Consider the following 18,863-nt stretch of genomic DNA (forward strand, 5'->3'; position numbering starts at 1 on the left):
TTTGTTGCTACCAGTTCTTACTTTGTCGAATTCTCCGGGCGGCGGTATTCGGCTTCTTTCGAACTACCATCCATAACATTACCGATGTGGCCAAAGAAAGACCATACCTTGTAAACTATTAGCTGCGCTGCTGCCAACACCTGGCAATAAGCAAACAAAGCAGGGAATCGCTTACCAGGTGAAAATATACTGGGTATGGTTATTTCTGAGGTTGACTTCCGGAGGACGCCCAATCGGTATACCGTTAGCTTCTCTGTGATACTGTTCCAGCAGTTCCGGTTCTACTTCGGTCAGCACCAGCTCTAACACAGTGGAGTTTAGCAAACGGAACACATACGCATAGTTTCCTCAACCCATATTGGTTGGCTACCCGTAAACTCAGCCATTTGATTCACGTCCGGGAAGTAGAACTTTCCCTCCTCTGGTTTATTATCAGGAGTGAACATATTTTTTTTCCAAGGAGACCGAAGCAGTCCTTCCACAACAACCTCTCCCTGCGGTAGCCCCTCAGGCCGATCTTTTTGGTTTTTCAGAGACTTTGAAATCCAACCTCGACTGATGAGTATCGTGCTCTCCCCGTCTCCTCTTTCGAACGGCGTGACTACTAGGTATCCATCTTTACTGTCGTACATCCGGGGGCCAATCAACATTTCCTGATCGTGTCTAAAACGGCCCTTAGCATATACGCGACGATAGTCGAAATCGGATACGGCATCAGGATCGACGACAGGGGGTAGAGGGAGCGGGGGTTTAATGAGGCGGTCTTCAAATTTTGTTATTAATTTGGTTTTCCAGTCAAGTCGCTGCACCTGCCATGTTCCGAGGGCGAAAGCAGTGATAGGAATAAGAGCTAGATCCATTATCCTACGATTAGCACGATTCTACTACCTCACAAGAGTTATTTTCAGAGATTTGAGGGACAAACCAAGTAAAATCAATCCGGGACCATGTTTGTGGCCGGTTCGTACAAGCTTCGAAGGATTATCTGCAACGGAGATCCAATTCGGGTCATCTGCCGGGGTATGTGCGAAACGGACTTGTTGTTGTTGCCGTTGCTGTCTCCAGCACCGCGAGCATATGTTCCGGAGACGGTTGGGGCCGTTCTGGCGGAATGATTGATTGAATACGGAGGTTAAACTCCTTCGAAGAATAGGTGAGGATTTCATCGACTTTACCTCACGCCGGTCACCCGCCAGAAGCCCGGAAAGAAGGTGTACGTTATAAAGAGCGGTTAGTTGTGCTATTTAGTAAAAGAATGGTAGCTCGACTTCAAAAGTATGTCTGTCACGGCCGCAAACCCGCGAACTTGACGATCGCCGATTTGAATTGCAGCTGACTAACTAACTTCGGATTAGTCGCACCCACTAACTAGCGTGTTTCCCATCGATCTCCTCTTCTATATCAACAGAAGATGTCGAGATTGGTGCCCCATTTTCTTCTGTTTTTCTCTATAAATCAGATTTTGTTTGACAGTCGCACCATTACGTGAATGTTCGGAGACTGACCATCAGCCTATATCCTACTGGTATTATGAACATTCCGGTGCCTGCCTGGAGTATATATGGTCCAAAATACCGACGCGGAGACACGAAGACATGCGCCATCTTATTCGTAAAATGAGAAAAAGTAACCAAACTTGGCTCCCAATACCTGGTGACCAATGGATGTATATTAGGCATATACATAGGTCCCGTCTTACCTTTGTTAGAGAGTGAAGACTAGTATTACATTGGTCAATTGAGCAGAAAAGAAAGCATTTGATGCAATGTTCGGAGTTCTCCATGTCCCGATCCACGATAGCACCGTCACGTTCAACTCTGGCTCGACTTTGTAGCCACATTGATATGGCGAGAATTTTTCATTTCCTCTTTTGCCCTTTCAACGACATCCACCCAAATTGGTGGCCTTGAGAGCCTGTCTTTTCCGACGTCTTCGGCTTCCAATCCCCATTGCAGTAAGCTATCCTCACTGGCCCATTCACCCATTCCCATCAGACCAACAGGGACTTTACCGGCGACATCTCGGTCCGCCTCTTCCCCTGCACCCTCCGGGCCTTCAGGCACGATATACCCTACCGGAACGCTCAGGGCAGGACCACCTGTGAAATTCGCCATCCATACATATTCCATCGTCTTTAAGATATGGTTACCATCGTTAAGTCCATACTGCAACTCCGATTTAGAACGGATGGGCCACCCTGCACAACTGGTTGTAGGTGTAACAATGATCATTCCAGGGTATTCCTTCCACAGATAGGCGAGATGCTGCATTAAGAGTTGACGTAGTTTTTGGGCTAGCAGAAAGTCAGTGGCTGGAGTGATGGTACCGAGACCGATCATTATTTGGTTTGCCGCAGTGAAATTGTCCGTGTTTGGAAGGAGCGTGGCAGCGTCAGTTAGAACAGTCATCGCGTGTGCAGTTTGACCCTCTACCAGGAAGGGGATTTCTATGGGCATGAGGGTATAATTATGGGCGGAAACAAGTTTATCCAACAGCGAGCGGCAGAGGCGCTGAATCGCCGGGGTTGATCGCGAGAACCACGTTTCGGGAATGCCTAGGATCTTATTCCTGGGCCGAAGCGGAGGCGATAGGGGAGGCGAGAGAGACGGAAAGTGGGATGAAGGGTGAGGCGTGCCGATCACATGGTAGAGAAGAGCAAGAGAGCGTATGTCAGCAGCAATTGGACCGTTTACGGCGCAAGTATTGGAATGGTTGCACCCTGGACGGTGCGAGAGCCTGCTATGTGTGGGCTTCAACCCATATACAGAGCAAAAAGCGGAGGGTATGCGGATACTCCCGCCGCCGTCGCTCCCTAAGGCCATGGGAATCAGGCCAGTGCTAACTGCATAGGCTGAGCCTGAGGAGCTTCCTCCAGTGTAGTACCGACTGCAGTAAGGATTACACGGCGTACCATAGATGGGATTGTTCCCAGATGTGTCTGCGAATATCGTGAGTGACTTACAAGAAAAAACAGGAGAGGTTGGATGGATACCAAGGCCGAATTCGGGCATGGAGAGCTTTCCAAGAACAACAGCTCCAGCCTCTTCCAGCTGCCTTACACACCAACTGGTGATTGATTTCTCCGGCTCTGCCTCACCAGTATAGTCGTTCACGGATCCCAAGCACGTTCTGTAACCATCAATGTCGTATTCATCTTTGACAGCCGTGGGGACGCCGTCCAATAGGCCGAGGGGGCGCTTTCTCTTGTATCGCAATGTCGATGCTTCCGCTGCAGCCAGAACTAGATCAACCTTGGTGTCGAACCAAGCTAACGAATGCTCGCCTTGCGGTATAATATCGCGCCGAATTAGGGGAAGTATGGCCTTCACAACCGCTGTTGGCGTTAATTCACCTGACATATACATATTATGGTAGTCGTTAACCGAGTAGTATCTTATATGCTCCTTTTGTGATACAGGGCTTCTATCGGTGTGAAGCAAGAGGTCATCTTCCCTCTCTGCGCTGATGGCATCCCGTACAGGGATAACAGTGGGATCAAATCTAGGCTCATAGTCCTCCAGGTGTTCTCTGATACGACGCAAGTCTCCAAATCCAGCGTTAAACCATATAAACCTTCGAAGGAAGCGTAGCCTTTTGAACCTAAGTTCAAGTCAGTTGGGCATATCCCGCTCATATGGTCAATTTACCAACAAAAAAGCCCCAATGGCCACTACCAAACCCCTCATAGTAGGGTTTTGTTTTCTATCATTTTTGTACGGAACCTTGGGCCTAAGTAGTGTCAACGGTCACATAGTCGTCAGAATTGTTGTTTGGATGTGATATTGCCATGGGCCTACCCTTGTTTAGCTTCTGGATAATTCAGAAATCTCGGGCTGTTTTCCGAAGCCATGATTATCTTTTAGAAGTAGAAATAAGAGACTAATGTCAAAGAGGACATAATATTCCCAACGCCAGGCGTGTTCGTTTTGTGAATTGATGTCGATGGGAGCTATTAGTGCTCAATCCAGGGGTAATAATGGCGGTTCAGAAATCGTGGTTGGGTTTCTGGGTAGTTAGTTGGATAAGCTCAGACATCCAGCGAGTCAAAAACAAACTCGATAGCTGGATCGATATCGTCGACGACGGCCAATTTCCCTGGTCGAAGTCAACGCTATTTAAGAATCCGGGCCATACTTCCGTACAGCCACGAAAAGTTCAAACAAGGACGACGGGAGCCACAGGGAACGAAAATACGAATTGGGACAGCGAGGCATGGATGCATAATTTAAGTAAAAGCCAGCTGCTCTGACACCGATCGGTGAATTGTTCCTGGGCTCTAGTGCCTACTACGCATGTTGCGTCTCCAGAGTTTATCTTCAGTGTACGGAGTAACGATGAACCTATCACCAGTACGGCGTCCTGGCGGAGCAATAGCTCCGATAGATCGAATCAGGATCAAAAGTACACCGAACCCTCGAGATCAACGTTTTGGAATTTGTCTCAGCTAAACCATAGCTGTCGTTTTTGGTGTACAACGGACAAGAGGTGAAGCGTACAGTCGGACGGCGGGAGCGACAGCATACTAAGGTTTGATACGCAGCTATCAAGGTAGTTTAACTAGTTAGTCAGTCAGTTAACTATTTGTTAACTTAGTTAGTTAGTTAGTGCGCTTGTTATGTAGACATTCCCGGGCAATTCTCGAGTGGCCCGTGCATCCCCGCATGGCACTTCCTACTCGACAGCCTAACGTGCGAGAAGAACCAGCGGGAAACAGAAAGTTTGACTGTGAACCGCCATCTTAGCCATGTTCTACGAAGGAGATCTTCAGAGTGGGATCACACTTGCCGTGCAACAGGCGAAGCAGGTCGTGTGCTTTGTTCGAGGTAAGGCCGCCGTACTGTGTGGGCTAGCGGGTCTTCGGCCTATCTAACACGGTTTACTTCCCTTAATAGATGAAGGAGAAGAAAGCACGAGATGGGAGGATGAATACCTCGCAGATGAAGAGGTAAGAGTTGCAGTACTATGGTTTTCCCTCAGAATCCTACTAATCATCGTGCAGATAACTCAATTGTTGACATCAAACAGCGTAGCTCTGCGGCTCACTGCTGGTTCACAGGAAGCAGGCTTCTTAGCATCATTCTGTCCAATCAACAAGATACCCACGCTTGTTGCTATTAAGTAGGTCCTAAATTCCATTGGTTGCCTATGCTCGTTCCGCTAATTTTTGAAGGAACGGTGTTCTTCAAGAGTATATTGTGTCCGGAACGGCCGAGGACGAGTTGAAGGAACGGCTGAAAACAATACTAAACCCAACCCAAGTGCTGCAAGCATCGCAATCAGAAGCGCTTTCCCAACCGACTCATCAAGTCCCGACTCCCTCGCCAAGTAGCGACAATGTCAACACCCCTGCTCCAGAACCCGAACCTTCGGAAGAAGAAACTCCCGCTGAAATCGCAAGACGCGAGAGCGTACGGCAGGGGAAAAGACGAGCTGCGTCTCCAGAACCGGTATCCCGGCCTGGAGACCCTGCGGGGAATACACAGAAAATTTGGAGGCAACAGCAATTTAGCAGAGAACGACGGGAAAGAGAGGAAAGAGAGCGCGTATTAGCTTTGATACGACAGGACAAAGAAGAGCGGAGAGCAAGAGCAGAGCAGCAGAGATTGTCTCACACCCAACAGAGCGATTCCCAGGATACCGAACAGCGTACCAGACCCATCACACAGCGTGATAGAGCATCCGAATATCGACTCCAGGTCCGTGTTTTTGACGGTAGTTCTATCCGATCAAAATTTTTCCCTACTCAGACAGTACGTAACGATGTGCGTCCGTGGATTGATAGTCAGCGCACTGATGGAAACACGCCATATAACCTCAAACAAATCTTGACTCCTCTTCCGAACAAGACGATTTCCATTTCAGAAGAGAACCAATCTCTCAGTGACCTTGGCTTGGGTCCCACCGCTAACCTAGTTATGGTACCTATACACAGCTACACAGAGGCATACGCAACTTCGGAATCGTCTCTTCCGGTTCGGGGATTATACGCTGGATATAATCTGCTTACCGGCGCCGTTGGAACAGTTGCAGGCGCGTTGGGCTCTTTTCTTGGACTCACGCACGGTCAACCAGCGTCTCCGCCAGAGACTTCTAGCCGTGCTGAACAAGCAACCGGAGCTGGGGAAAATTCCGTACGCAACCCGCGTTCTCCTCGCTCTAACAATATAAGGACACTTTATGATGGGCCTTCCGATGAAGCGGATCGCCAGTTTTACAACGGAAATCAGGTAGGTCTACTTTTCAACGAGCGCAGTTGAGTTGTCTCAGATACGCTAATATCATATGCTCTCAGTTAAATTTTGAGCCAAGAATAGATCAGGATAAAAATGACTAGCTCCCCCTGATACTTTTTTAAATGCCTTTGGGTGCCTTGCCTTGCACTCAACTGGTATGCCATGCTTTGTTTCCTTGGGCTATACGGATTTTGATAGCCGATGCGGATCAACGGCCGGAATGTTGTTTCATCTATGTATACTATTATACCCTCGGGGCTTTCGCTCACAGAGATACCATTATTAGGAAGTAGCTTCTATGATAGGAAAGGTAAGAGATTGATTGAGTGGAACGAGCTACATTAAATACTCAAAGTCCAACTCACAGCCGGGAGAAACCCGACTCGCGGATATCTGTATATGATTTGCTTATTGTACAAAATGGGGTAGTTTAAAAAAGCACAGCCGATGATTGCTGTATGTGTATAGGTATCTGAATCAACGCTACGTAGTGTAGAAGTCGACCTTCCCTCCCCCAGCCATCAAGACCTGGGTGGTCTTGTGCATAATGCGATATGCTTAGTACTGCTTAGCAGCTTCTTGACAAGCTTTCTGTTAAAATGAACAAAAGAGCATTGATTAGCATCATAGCAGCCAACAATTCCAATAAAGATGTCTTTCTCCACATACCAACTGATCCAAATACCATCCGCAAATGGACATATTTCCAGAGTGCTCATCCATGCAGGTACGAAACGCTTTGATATCGGTTTCGCACGCTTGAGATTGGCCCCAGCTGCTGGAGTTGCTCTGGTACAAACTGTTGTCCATAGGTGCGGACGAAGCGGGAGGAGCTTGAGCAGCCTCTGCCGGAGCGCTGGACGATCCACCAGTGAAGAAGCTGCCGACGGCGTGACCGATGGAGGAGCCTACTGCGACACCACTATAAAGGGAGCGTTAGCGTACTGATACTTTTTTTTTTCTTCGCTGGCTTGCCCTGCATCGCCGGATACGTGGCAACCTACTCAACGGTATGTTCGGCGAGACAGGATGTAACTTACGCGGCAGTAGAAGCCATCTGAGCAAATAGACCAGGTCCCTGGCTCTGCTGGACAGCCTGAGGCGGAGCTGCCTGCTGGGCTGCTGGAGCTGCAGGTGGTGGTGCGGCGGCCGTTGAAGAGGCACGATGCTGAGTCTGAGCTGGGGCGGCAGGAGCGGGAGTAGGTCTGGCTGGGGCACGCCGGGCCGGAGTGGGAGCGGCACCACGACGTTGGCGAGCCATCTTGATGTCTTATGAGATGGTTGTGTTTTTAAAGAAGAAGAAGGAGAAGGTAGAATGGGTAAGGCGAAGTGGCTATGATGAGTGTCGAGGGATTTGGAGATCAGAGGGTGCTGAGGAATTTGAAGTAAGAAATCGGTATCGGAAAATTACATATCGGCGGGCGAAATGGAGAAATTCGGGCCGATGCTTTTAACATGACATTCTATTGGTGGAGAGTTGCTGAATCTGGGGCGTATTGTCATCGCCTTACAAATGATTCGACAACATTCTCAGAGGTTCAAACTCCGCTTCCAGAGGCAAAGGAGATCAGCAGGACCTGGGAGAGAAATTAAAAAAAAAAAAAAAAAAAAAGGAAAAAAGGGCGCTACATTAAACTTGACTGTGGGTATCTATCCGTTGCCAGAATTAAATGCAAACTATCCATTTGCGAGGGAGATTCCCCGCTCAGCCATTCCTTGGAGCACTTCAGGGTGATAGGGCCAACACAGAGAGAGCAGAAATTGCCACAGTATCCGAACTCTGATTGAACTCCTTTGCACAAGAACAACAAAACGGCAGTCTTCCTAGTTCTCTTTGGCGTTATAAATACCAAGAGCTCTGACCCTCGGCAAGAGGTTAAAGGCAAGTGAAAGCCGGACGTGCTATACATCCTTGTCAGGCTAGAGGCTGACTGCTAATCTTGCGGTTTATTTTTTTTTTGCTTTCTCGGCCTTTTCATGCGCTTTTTCTCTCGCCTAGTCTTTTCCTTATTAAGTGAGCGCTTCTCAACATCTGCCACATCAGAGCGCCCCTGTCCTCGTCTCCTTTCCCTTGTTCGTTTACTGGCCCGGTTTCGCTTTTTCCCGGGTTCTTTGTTGGGATGGGCAGTCACTTCATGATCTCCTTCCCCGGTATTGCTGCTGCTCGCCTCATACTCATTTCCTGTGTCGCCATTAGCAGGAGTAGCGGCCGTAACTGTCTCCCCTTGCTTTCTAGCGAGTTGCGCCGCCCTTAGCTGAGCCATAGCTCGTTCTTTGGCCTCTCTTTCGGCTCTCTCTAAGTCAATTTTATCGTTCCCGGCCTTATATTGCAATCTGTCAGTGGGTCTTTATTCCAAGCATTCTCTCCATGGGACTCACGAGGCCGTGTTTTATGAATCTCGCCGCTGCTTGCTTATCAAGCGTCATAGTCGGCTTCTCTGGCACTGTTTCTAGATTCTTTATCTTTGCAAAGTACTGTTTCACTCGGGTCAATTCTTTAAAAACAGAGTGTTCCTTTGCATTTACGCCCTGTAGACGTAAATACGCTGTCCTAGCGTCAGCTGTTATCCCATATCAACTCCGTAAAATAGTGCGAATTGAACGTACAAAAAAGAAGGGATTCAATCGTATATGTGATGAGTACATGCAGCTTCGCCTTGTCCATGATTGTCATTTTCTGGGTCGCTGTGGACAAGGTCTGGCTCAAGAGCGGCTCTAAAACTTCCTCCAGTTCATCAATATCGCCTTCCAGCTGGTCTCCCAGCGGCGTTAAATCTGTCATCTCCATGGCTGCGGAGTTGTGCATAATATATTTTGCGTGAACTTCACGCATCTGGTGAGTTAAGACAACTTTTTAGCAAACCCGAATTCAAAAACTGACAGCTTAGAGCGCTAGGCTGAATACGATCTAGCTCCGTCCCGACGAGATCCTCCAATCAGCGACGGCATCAAACCTCAAAAGGCTTCCCAAATCTCCCTTTAACCAATGCTTATCTTGCGGAGGAGGTGATAGCCCAAGTGAATTACAAGCGCATATTCTTACTTTTAAAATCAAGTTTTCCACAATGTTGTGGGTATCACCTTTGTCCTTTAGGTGAGAACACGACGTTGTTCTGTGTTGAAAATGAGTCCGGTGCGGCATACTCCTCAGCCCGCTCTGAGGTGGTGCCTGTGCCATCGGACCTTATCATCGAAGCTCTCTTTTAACAAAGGCCGGAGCTTTATGGTCGGTCCAAAGAGGCAAATGGAGGCACAAGATGAAGGCCCAATCCCTGAGCCGGGCGTACGCAACCCAATATCAAGAAGGATACATGTCCTGGGAATTGGAAATATAGGAGGCTTCGTTGCGCACTCAATTGCTTCATTGCCAAACAGGCCTCCAATTACTCTGCTTCTACATAAGGTCGAACACTATTTTGCGTGGAAGAAGTATGGGAAACGTCTTACGTTAGTCAAGAACGGAATTGCCGAGCCGAGAAGCGGCTTCGATGTCAACATCCTGAGGGACGGAGTCTGGTATGAACCGTATAAGCCTTCTGAATTCAATCCCGGGGAGCCTGAAAATGCACAAGGTGTGCATCAAGGCAGGACAGATGAGCAGTTCATTGATGTGAACAACGAAAAAATCGACAGTCTAATTTTGGCGGTCAAGGCGACTCAAGTCGAGCAGGCGCTGAAGTCTGTACGTCACCGACTTACTCCCCAGTCGGCGATAGTGTTTATTCAGAACGGGATGGGCATTCGTGAAGAAGTTAATGAGAAAATCTTTCCGGATCCTGCTACAAGGCCGAATTATATCCAGGGCATTACATCGCATGGGCTCTATTACACGAAAGCTTATCACATCACCCACGCTGGAGTTGGAACATCCGCTTTCAGTATCGTGTATCCGGAACGACCACGTGCACCAGTTGACGAGGCGGGAAATATTAAGCCTGGGGAGAAGTTTAACGACAGAGATTATTGGGCTATCTCATCGATCTACCTCACCAACACGCTAACTCGTTCGCCCGAGTTAACTGCAATTCGAATCAACAAGAATGAAATGCTTCAATTTCAACTTGAAAAGCTTGCCATCAACTGTGTAATCAACCCACTCACTGCTCTGAACGACTGCCAGAATGGCGATCTCCTTTACAATTACAATGTTTCCCGAGTGCAAAAACTATTACTCATCGAAATATCTACCGTTATTCGTGCTCTTCCCGAACTGCAAGGCATACCTGGTGTTATGGCTCGATTTTCACCTGAAAGATTACGTACCCTGGCTGTCAGCGTCATGCATAAGACTGCAGAGAATACGAGTTCAATGCTGCAAGATATGAGAATGGGAAAAGAAACAGAGATCGAATACATTAATGGGTACATTGTTCGACGAGGAGAAGAGCTGGGTGTTAAATGCGCCCTTAATTACATGCTCGTTCAGATGGTACTGGCGAAGACGAGGATGCTTTCGAAGAAGATGCAGGGCCAGATTCCACTTGATCCCTCGGTACCAGAGTAAAGATCGGCCCGCTGTCTAGTTTACGGAGCCGGCTAGAAATATCGGCTCGACTTGATATCGTTTATGTCATTCCTATAGCATTTTGTGCTGGCGCTAGACTCGATTGATGTGGTTATTTGTATATCACTTTTATTGACTCTCAAGTTGACGGCTCTAACGAATCCAATGCGACGCTGCATAATTCTCTTATCTGCTTCCATCGCAAAATAATGGATTTGAGCCGATTAGCCGTTTCGTATATACCACTTCTAACCATGCCTTCTACCCTCGCAATCGCCAAATCGGCCTCGTCACGATATTTGCGTATCCAGCTAGCCACGATTCTGTCCGTTTTCTCCGAGTGAAAGCTGGATGGGATGGTACCTCCGACATATAAACTCCAGTCGTCTACAGACATATACGTCAGTGAAGCGGCCACCTCGGTGCGAAAACATGGACCGGCACGTGTGACTTGATAGTTGCTTTTCGGTACATCAGCATTATCATTGCAGGAGATAAGCTTTCACTCGTGTCGTGAGGGTTAGATTTACCCAAGATAGTTATCTTCTTTGAGATAGCGTCTCTTTATCTTATTGATATCCTGGAGCACAATGTCATCCAAGAAAATTGCGTCCCATTTATTTTCATCCGGTACAAATCCGTCTATATTATTCATAGCTTAGACAGGGAGATATTGTATATACATGTGGAAGCTGCTCACTTACAATCCGTTAATAGGACATCGCTTGTATGATTCCCATAGCACACGAATACCTCTTCTCCTTTCGCTAGAAAAGTACGACTTCATCAGATTCAGCGTCGGTAGTTGGGTTCAAATCCATACCGTAGGATTTTGTTGCTGTAAATGTATATCCATCTCCATCAAAGCTAGCTTTGCACTACACGTCACAACGTGTACAAAAATGGATCAGATCGGATTGCTTAAAGCTGCAAAATATACTAAATTTTTCAATAAAAGGAGGGAAAACCGGTGGCCTACCCCAGGGTCATTGCTTGAATGATTGAAATAATCGGCAAACGGACACAATGCCATCGCATCATTACGGTCTTCCGGCACTTCTGAATCTTTCGCTACATAAAAGAAACATCTTGTATGTGTGGCAAACCAATAATAAGTGAATATTTCCAGGTTTATACCTGGACAAGCCAGTTTCACTCTGCTGAAAGCCTTTCGGAACCTGCTACGCTGATTTTCGAGGAGGTTCTGGTGGTCAGGGGTGTAATCACCAGAAAATCGACCGACCCTATTCGATAAGGTGAAGTGACCAGATATGGAGGGAGGCAATAAAGATGCAAAGACCTCCTCTCCTCGCGCTGTGGTTTCCCCTTGGCCTTTGAGCTCATCGCCCGGAGTCCCGATGAGATATTTTGGCCAAAGTAGCGGGATTGAATCCTCAAAATCCCGCATGGTGGGCCATGTTGCGCGCCATGGAGCATACCTGGACCGCGCGTCATCATCACAGGCTAGATATGCGGCAAATATGCCCTGGATAGGAGTGTCTCCTTGGAACTTCTCCCTGAACGTCGAGGGAATTTTGTCTAGTGTTAGAAGGCTGGATGTGGGAACAGAGACGATTGTTTCTCCAGCCTAAACGAAAGTAGTTAAAACATTAGCTTTCGAAACAGAAACAGAATCAAAACACAAAAATATATGCTCGAAACTCGGCCAAACAAGGGGGTGGAAGACGGGTTGAGGACGAAATCTTGAGGAAGCGATAAGCGTGCAGATCCCATACATCAATGCCCCTTAATGCAGCAATGCCCATCCCTCGACCTGGAAACCTAACAGCAGCTACGCCGTTGATCTGTATTCCCTGATCTTTGGCCCACTGTGTGAATTCTTCATGCTTTTTGCCTGCAGAGGCAAAAGTCTCAGGGGCCATTGTGGTAACCACAGCCACGAATCTCAGTGGACTACTGTGGAGGATAAAAGATAAAATACGAATGAATCAAGTAATTTTTAATGGTTTCCATTTTCCCAGTGTAAGCATTGAAAGAATCAATAACAAGGTGCGGGAGTATGCAGGATGAGTTGCCCAGAGAGATTTGGCTTCGAGCCACGGACTTTTGCGGAGTTATGCGCAAAGACGCTAACTTGACTAGTTCGTTACGGCGCTCGCCAGGGACCCAACGATGCTGCAGGTGCCGATCGCCGGGATCGTCCCATCCCACACCTTGCTCTTCGGCTGGTGCTGCGGCGCAGATTTGGCCTTTCTACAATCTCGCTCCTGGGGTTAGTTGTTCGACAATGGCAATAGCAAAGTCAGTGAGAGCAAGAGCCGTGGGCTTGCGCTCTTTACGAGTCTTATGCGCACAGCGAAGCGTTGCCCGCGAATTCTCCGTTCTCAATCGCCCTCAACCAAATTATCCAGGCCATATACCTTTGACACCGATAGAGCGGGGAGCTCTAGCAATTGGGTCGGCTGTGGGATCACTGTTGAATCCTCGGCGGGGAGGTAACTTTTTTTTATTTCTTCCAATCTCCTGCCTTCAAGCTAGGAATATGCGACCTAACGAACATGCAGATCTAATAGCAACTGTCGGCGAAACCACCGCAACGCCATTCTTCATCTATCGTCTCCGCGATGCCATGCTCGCGGACTCCACCGGCCGACGAATCCTCCGTGATCGCCCCCGAATAACCTCACAGACACTTTCCCTTCCCTACCTCCGCAACCTGCCTAAAAACACCGTTGGGTACACCTACGCTACCTGGCTCGACCGGGAGGGTGTCAGCCCAGACACCCGCAGCAGTGTGCAGTACATCGATGATGAAGAATGCGCGTATGTAATGCAGCGGTATCGCGAGTGTCACGATTTCTACCATGCAGTGACAGGCCTGCCGATCGTGGTGGAGGGTGAAATCGCACTGAAGGCGTTTGAGTTTATGAACACGCTGATTCCAATGACTGGATTGAGTGTGTTTGCGGCCATCAGGCTGAAGCCGGAAGAAAAGCAGAGATTTTGGAGTATTCACTTGCCTTGGGCCATTAGAAGCGGCTTGGCGAGTAAAGAGCTGATCAATGTTTACTGGGAGGAACAACTAGAAAGAGATGTGAATGAATTGAGGGAGGAACTTAATATCGAGAAGCCTCCGGATTTGAGAGACATAAGGAAGAAAGTTAGAGAACAGAAGAAAGCGGCAAAAGAGGCAGTGATAAAGTCATGACTATGTATTTGTGACCGGGGTATTTGTACTATAGCATAGCGTTACAGGGCATGGTTCGAATCTCGCGTATTGGGTAATTTGCCTTTCCTCTCTGTTCATTATTCAAGTATGCATATTTAGAAGCTGACAGCACTCAAGCTGGGTCAAATGATCATCCGTGGTGGCAAATGCAGTCGTCAAAGTGTCAAAAGGGTCCGGTAATCATCACAAATCCAATAAGTCATCATCGTCATCCCATCCGCCTTTTCGACGACTGATGATAATCTTTTCCTCTTCCTTATTCTCTGCGACTGCATTAAGCAGGTCCTTTAGCTGATCTTCCGTAACCTTTGCTCGGAGTTGCCCAGTTCGTGCGAGCATGATCAGCCGATTTTCGACATCGGTGGCACGGGTTTCTTTGACCATGCGAATGCGGTTTAAACGGTCAGCGGCTTCTGGGAGGAGGATCTGGGATAAGATAGCTTGACGAGCATCGGCTGTAGAGCGTGTGAGCGGAAATTGCTAATGAAAGGGTTTTACGCCGCTTTGTTGAGTATTATCACGAACACAGGCTCTGGAAGGAGGGATACATTACCTTCCTGTTGTCTTCAGATGAGTGCGTTAGCACAGTGAATAATACTGAGCAGGGTCGCAGAAGGCCTTTTTTTTTTTTCCTTACCTTCGCTGTTCTTCTGGGTTGGGGGCGCCAGCTCCACCAGCACCCCCTTGTTGTTGTAACTGCGCGAGCCGCGCTCTTCTGATCTAAAAGTGAGGGTTTTAAGCACGGGATTCCTTTTTTTTTTTTTTTTTTTTGGTGGTTTTTATCAGCCAAGCATACCTCTTCAAGCTCTGAGTCGGCCATCTGGAACGAGATAGGGACTCCGTCTGGTCTCTTGACGCAACGGGATTCTTGTTTTTGCTTTGTTCGTATTGAATTGCCCCGGTAGGGAGGGGTTACTTCGAAGTCAGAGCCTTGATTGTTTGCCTCGACGACAGCGTCGTATTGGCGGCGGAGGAGACTTTGACGACATTTTTGTTAGCCTCGATGCGTGATGATCTTCTGAACCCGGACCCCGCAGTCACGGTTAACTAGCGCGGCGGGTCAGTTCTTCGAGAAGGCTTCCTTGTCACAAACCAGCAATCGATCGATCGATAATAACTCCTACGTAAATAGGCTTGCTTTCTGACCTATCTCCAAGCTGTTGTTGCTGTGTTCATGTCGATCACAGCTAGCTTCTCCAAAGTATGTATGTAGCTCGATCCCGCGACAAGAGTCTCCGCCTTGCCCGCCCGGTGAGCGAGTCACGCCGTCCATGAAATTTTGACCGACTAAACTACTAGTTACATAAGCATCAGAGTGCTTGGGCGCACGCACCGGCGAGCTTTGTGCATCGAAATAAAGGGTGGGTGAGACCAGGTTTCACTGCCACTCGGCCCATGGGAGGAGCTTGCGTTTCTCCTGTAACCTTCCCACAGGCTCTCCGTAAACCTGAGTAACTGTGTTCCAGCGCTTCCCTTGTTCTTGACAATCCCAACGCCTCTACCCGCTCTAGCCCCCATCCTCTGGCGGATAGCCACAGACCTTCATTATGTACTGTGCAGCTGCAGCCTGACGAGCCGGCGGCGCCCAGCAACGAGCATCTCCGCAGCTGAAACTGTTTGCACGCTTTACCCGGGCTCCACCTCGCGAGCTAGCTCGTCACGCTTTGCCTGATCGGTGACCCTGGACTTTGCCTTAAGCCGCCCTGGTTTCCCTCGCTCTCCCGCTCACCTCACTCACGGCCGTTCGCCTCTTGTCTTTCCCCTCCGACAGAAACCACATTGTCCGTCTCTCGACCCCTTTTGCACTTGTCTTGTCGGAGGGAAGAGGAGGAAACCGTTCCAATCACCACGTCGGTCGTATCCTTCTCTTTGGACAATTCCCGAAAGATGGTTCCTCTTATTGGTTAACCCGCGAACCGCCGAAGCTCACAACCGCACCTCACCTGCATCATCATCATCATCATCATCATCATCATACGCTCGTTTGAACGAACCAGTCATTCTGAACCTTAATCCCGATCGCAGCACCACAGTCATTCCTTTGTCATACAAACCATGGCCGAGTCAGTTGTTCCTAGTCCTTTTCTTTTCCATTCGGTCCTCCCGGCTTCTTTTTCATCAGCTCTAACCGCTCGACAGATTAATGTCGCTTCATGGGTGGTCTCACCCTCCCCTTCAAACGGAGTCCGCTGTGTCGGAACGGCCAGAGAAACGAGAGACACGCTCCACTTCGAAGCTCCGATCCCTTACCTCCAGCAAAACAGTCTTTCGAGCCAAGTCAGCCAACGCTCTGTCTGACATGTTGGGTGGCTCGAAAACAGCCAAGCCCCAATCCTTTGAATCTGATTCCTTGCTCAATACACTGCGTGATCCTAGAACTGCGAGTACCACGGACTTGTCTCGAACTGCCTCCTCGTCTCCAAGGCATCCAGACCTGAGCAATGAAGTGGCTGCGTTGAGCGATAAGCTCATCCAAGCAATTAACAACCAAACAGTTCTTGACGATACCTTGGCGGCAACCCGTCAAGAACTAGAGTTATCTCGGGAAAGAGTTCTTCAATTAGAGGAAGAAAACAAGAAACATCAGGAAGACATTTCCAATGGTATATTGATCCGGCAGGACAAAGTAGAGTCTGAAAAAATGCAGCTCAAGAAAGAACTGGAAGAAGAAAGGGGCCGCAGAATGATTGTTGAGAGGGAAAAGAAAGGAATTGAGCAAGAACTGGCAGATCTAACCGCAGCTCTGTTTGAAGAGGCCAATAAGGTATGTATTCACTTCTAAAGTGAATAAGACCTGAATATATTGGATTAGTTAGTCTAACATGAATTGTAGATGGTTGCTGCGGCAAAGAAAGAGCGTGAAGTGGTTGAAAAAAGGAATGAGCAATTACAAGCACAGATAAAAGACACAGAAACCCTACTGGCGTCGCACCAAGAACAGCTGGCAGAGCTAAAGTTGGTAATGCAGCACATGCACAGTGACAGAGATGACAGTGACATGCGTACTGATCCTTCAACTGCCCCAACTTCACCAGCTGCAGTCCAATCGCAAGGAAACTTAGGCCGTCTGCTCGAAGCTATGAATTTGTCTCCCACTACACCTGGTGCAGGAGATATATCCCCAGCACCTTCAACGAGTTTCTCTCACCTGATAAAATCTGTCTGCCGAACGGACATTCAGGCCTATGATGATTTTCATGCTTTACTACATCTGTCCACAAGTTCTAAACCACCAAGCAGGGTGGTCAGTGGTTCTTATGCTGGACTGAATGTCATAGGTCTCGCAAGCCTGGCCGGAAACTACCCCTCTCCACAACACCAACATCGCTCCAGTGCCCCTGCAAATACGCCCTCTGCAGTTACTTCTTCGCCTAACGGCAGTTCGGCGTCTCCTCGCCAATCCACTTCATATACTGCCCTTAAAGAGTCAAAATTCTATAAAAGGGTAATGACGGAAGATATCGAACCAACGCTGAGACTTGATCTCGCACCTGGTATATCCTGGTTGACAAGGCGATCTGTGATAAGTAGCATATGTGATGGAGGGTTGGTAATTGAGCCAATCCCATCTGCTGCTGTCAAGTACTCCCCGCCATGTGCTCTATGTGGTGAGAAACGAAGCGACAATGATCATGCACGGACGCATCGTTTCCGGACCTCTGACAACGATTCGGCCCAAAAGCATCCTCTTTGCCTACTCTGCCTTGAAAAGATGAGATCATGTTGCGATTTTGTTGGCTATTTACGGCTTATTGTTGATGGCCATGTCCGCATTGGAGATGAAGTGGATGAAAAAGAGGCGTGGGAGGAAACTGTCCGTCTCAGAGAACGTATGTTCTGGTCGCGAATCGGGGGCGGCGTCGTTCCTACTTTCATCAAGGCGGATTCTTCCGAGAAGGACCCTTCCATACGAAACATAGACTCTTCTCCAACAAAGAAAAGTTATGGAAATTTAACGGACGGTGACCAGCCACTTGTGTTACGCAAGCGAGATGAGGATGGTGCCACTCACAACAGGGTGTCGCCCGAAGACCCATTTGTCTCTCACACGAATAGGGTATCCATCGGAGGCACTATCATCTCTCGAGAAGAAACTGTGCAACCAGAAGCGAAAAGTGAAAAAACTTTGAATGAGCCTGTGAGCGGCACATCCAATAATAAAAACCACGCTCAACACGACGATAATCCTCCAGGTCGTCTTCCGAAAGATAATATCGCAACTTCGACAGAATCCAACCCCGATCCTGCACTTGGAGGATCCATCGAAGCCAGTGCTATCGAGCCGAAGCTCAAAGTGACCATACCAGCGGCAGTTTAAAATATCCCTAATCCATTGAACTGCCACCCTACCAACATTGACGTCATTCCATTCTTCCCGAAGCTTTTAATTTCGCCCATCAGGAACTTGATGTTCTCATTACTTCCAATTTCCATACTGGTGCTGTGCACTGATTTATTCACTTAATGTTAAATATTTTAATAGCTTCTCAAACGCCCGCAGCGCATCCATGGTTGCTTTCAATGTTGATCAAGCGTCAGGGCACCCAGCTGCATATGCCCACTTCTATACTGTTTCCATTTTTATATCTGATTGTCTTTTTCATCACTTCTTTCCGCCTTCCAAGTGGTGATATGGAGTACAAGTCTGAGGCAATGAAACCTCTTTTTGCATGGCTGCACAGCCCTTTCTCTGTCAATTTTGCATTGATGTCAATACTTATTGAAATTCCACAGCATTGTATTGCACTTCTTCTTTCCATTCCGGCCTCCAACTTCGGGACTACTTGCAGAATGGAATGGTAGCTACACATAGGTTATATATTTCGCTTATCCCCCCTTTTTCCTTAGAACATCGGACTGGGAGGAATTTCTTTATTTAAGATTGCATTAGGAAGCTGGGAGAATAAGTGTGAGATTAGAATTCTTGTATATATAC

General features: G+C 48.0%; 11 protein-coding genes across 13 annotated transcripts; 5 read left to right on the top strand and 6 right to left on the bottom strand.

Annotated features, from left to right (window-relative positions):
- Positions 1-7: 7 nt before the first annotated feature.
- On the bottom strand, positions 8-1,215 carry SHY1_1 (surf-like protein; the record flags this gene model as incomplete). Of its 2 annotated transcripts, XM_003066515.2 has the most annotated exons (4): positions 926-1,215; positions 338-850; positions 176-281; positions 8-107 (listed from the first exon to the last, which is right to left on the bottom strand). In XM_003066515.2, exons 1-4 carry the CDS (start codon positions 1,164-1,166, stop codon positions 8-10), a joined length of 960 nt encoding a protein of 319 aa, XP_003066561.2. In that variant the 5' UTR covers positions 1,167-1,215. The 2 variants fall into 2 exon arrangements, with proteins under 2 accessions (XP_003066561.2, XP_065980851.1); XM_066124770.1 differs by lacking the exon at positions 926-1,215 and having other exon boundaries at positions 338-891.
- A 474-nt stretch (positions 1,216-1,689) lies between these two features.
- D8B26_005268 (uncharacterized protein) lies at positions 1,690-3,907 on the bottom strand. The gene is made up of 4 exons (XM_003066514.2): positions 3,798-3,907; positions 3,652-3,729; positions 2,993-3,600; positions 1,690-2,938 (listed from the first exon to the last, which is right to left on the bottom strand). The coding sequence occupies exons 1-4, from the start codon at positions 3,848-3,850 to the stop codon at positions 1,812-1,814; spliced, it is 1,866 nt and encodes a 621-aa protein (XP_003066560.2). The 5' UTR covers positions 3,851-3,907; the 3' UTR covers positions 1,690-1,811.
- Positions 3,908-4,676: 769 nt separating this feature from the next.
- On the top strand, positions 4,677-6,533 carry D8B26_005269 (uncharacterized protein). The gene is made up of 5 exons (XM_003066513.2): positions 4,677-4,823; positions 4,893-4,945; positions 5,000-5,118; positions 5,171-6,227; positions 6,293-6,533. The coding sequence occupies exons 1-5, from the start codon at positions 4,745-4,747 to the stop codon at positions 6,332-6,334; spliced, it is 1,350 nt and encodes a 449-aa protein (XP_003066559.2). The 5' UTR covers positions 4,677-4,744; the 3' UTR covers positions 6,335-6,533.
- Positions 6,525-7,606, bottom strand: D8B26_005270 (uncharacterized protein). The gene is made up of 3 exons (XM_003066512.2): positions 7,274-7,606; positions 6,903-7,155; positions 6,525-6,824 (listed from the first exon to the last, which is right to left on the bottom strand). The coding sequence occupies exons 1-3, from the start codon at positions 7,492-7,494 to the stop codon at positions 6,792-6,794; spliced, it is 507 nt and encodes a 168-aa protein (XP_003066558.1). The 5' UTR covers positions 7,495-7,606; the 3' UTR covers positions 6,525-6,791.
- A 182-nt stretch (positions 7,607-7,788) lies between these two features.
- Positions 7,789-9,021, bottom strand: D8B26_005271 (uncharacterized protein; the record flags this gene model as incomplete). The annotated part of the gene is made up of 3 exons (XM_003066511.2): positions 7,789-8,554; positions 8,613-8,779; positions 8,841-9,021. The coding sequence occupies 3 exons, from the start codon at positions 9,019-9,021 to the stop codon at positions 8,168-8,170; spliced, it is 735 nt and encodes a 244-aa protein (XP_003066557.2). The 3' UTR covers positions 7,789-8,167.
- Positions 9,022-9,456: 435 nt separating this feature from the next.
- Positions 9,457-10,745, top strand: D8B26_005272 (uncharacterized protein; the record flags this gene model as incomplete). The annotated part of the gene is made up of 1 exon (XM_003066510.2): positions 9,457-10,745. The coding sequence occupies one exon, from the start codon at positions 9,457-9,459 to the stop codon at positions 10,735-10,737; it is 1,281 nt and encodes a 426-aa protein (XP_003066556.2). The 3' UTR covers positions 10,738-10,745.
- An 899-nt stretch (positions 10,746-11,644) lies between these two features.
- Positions 11,645-12,620, bottom strand: D8B26_005273 (uncharacterized protein; the record flags this gene model as incomplete). Its single annotated transcript, XM_003066509.2, has 2 exons — positions 11,645-12,325; positions 12,474-12,620. The coding sequence occupies 2 exons, from the start codon at positions 12,618-12,620 to the stop codon at positions 11,645-11,647; spliced, it is 828 nt and encodes a 275-aa protein (XP_003066555.2).
- A 301-nt stretch (positions 12,621-12,921) lies between these two features.
- Positions 12,922-13,906, top strand: COQ4 (Ubiquinone biosynthesis protein; the record flags this gene model as incomplete). The annotated part of the gene is made up of 2 exons (XM_003066508.2): positions 12,922-13,193; positions 13,263-13,906. The coding sequence occupies exons 1-2, from the start codon at positions 12,986-12,988 to the stop codon at positions 13,904-13,906; spliced, it is 852 nt and encodes a 283-aa protein (XP_003066554.1). The 5' UTR covers positions 12,922-12,985.
- A 204-nt stretch (positions 13,907-14,110) lies between these two features.
- D8B26_005275 (uncharacterized protein) lies at positions 14,111-15,178 on the bottom strand (the record flags this gene model as incomplete). Of its 2 annotated transcripts, XM_066124771.1 has the most annotated exons (5): positions 15,021-15,178; positions 14,724-14,904; positions 14,565-14,647; positions 14,481-14,491; positions 14,111-14,382 (listed from the first exon to the last, which is right to left on the bottom strand). In XM_066124771.1, the coding sequence occupies exons 2-5, from the start codon at positions 14,745-14,747 to the stop codon at positions 14,111-14,113; spliced, it is 390 nt and encodes a 129-aa protein (XP_065980852.1). In that variant the 5' UTR covers positions 14,748-14,904; positions 15,021-15,178. The 2 variants fall into 2 exon arrangements, with proteins under 2 accessions (XP_065980852.1, XP_003066553.1); XM_003066507.2 differs by having other exon boundaries at positions 14,724-15,178.
- An 804-nt stretch (positions 15,179-15,982) lies between these two features.
- On the top strand, positions 15,983-18,322 carry SEC2 (rab guanine nucleotide exchange factor S2; the record flags this gene model as incomplete). Its single annotated transcript, XM_003066506.2, has 3 exons — positions 15,983-15,990; positions 16,067-16,691; positions 16,761-18,322. The coding sequence occupies 3 exons, from the start codon at positions 15,983-15,985 to the stop codon at positions 18,243-18,245; spliced, it is 2,118 nt and encodes a 705-aa protein (XP_003066552.2). The 3' UTR covers positions 18,246-18,322.
- A 69-nt stretch (positions 18,323-18,391) lies between these two features.
- D8B26_005277 (uncharacterized protein) lies at positions 18,392-18,730 on the top strand (the record flags this gene model as incomplete). The annotated part of the gene is made up of 1 exon (XM_066124772.1): positions 18,392-18,730. One exon carries the CDS (start codon positions 18,392-18,394, stop codon positions 18,728-18,730), a length of 339 nt encoding a protein of 112 aa, XP_065980853.1.
- Between the last annotated feature and the right edge of the window lie 133 nt (positions 18,731-18,863).

The sequence above is a fragment of the Coccidioides posadasii genome, chromosome 3 (genome assembly GCF_018416015.2).
Source record: "Coccidioides posadasii str. Silveira chromosome 3, complete sequence".
Lineage (NCBI taxonomy): Eukaryota > Fungi > Ascomycota > Eurotiomycetes > Onygenales > Onygenaceae > Coccidioides > Coccidioides posadasii.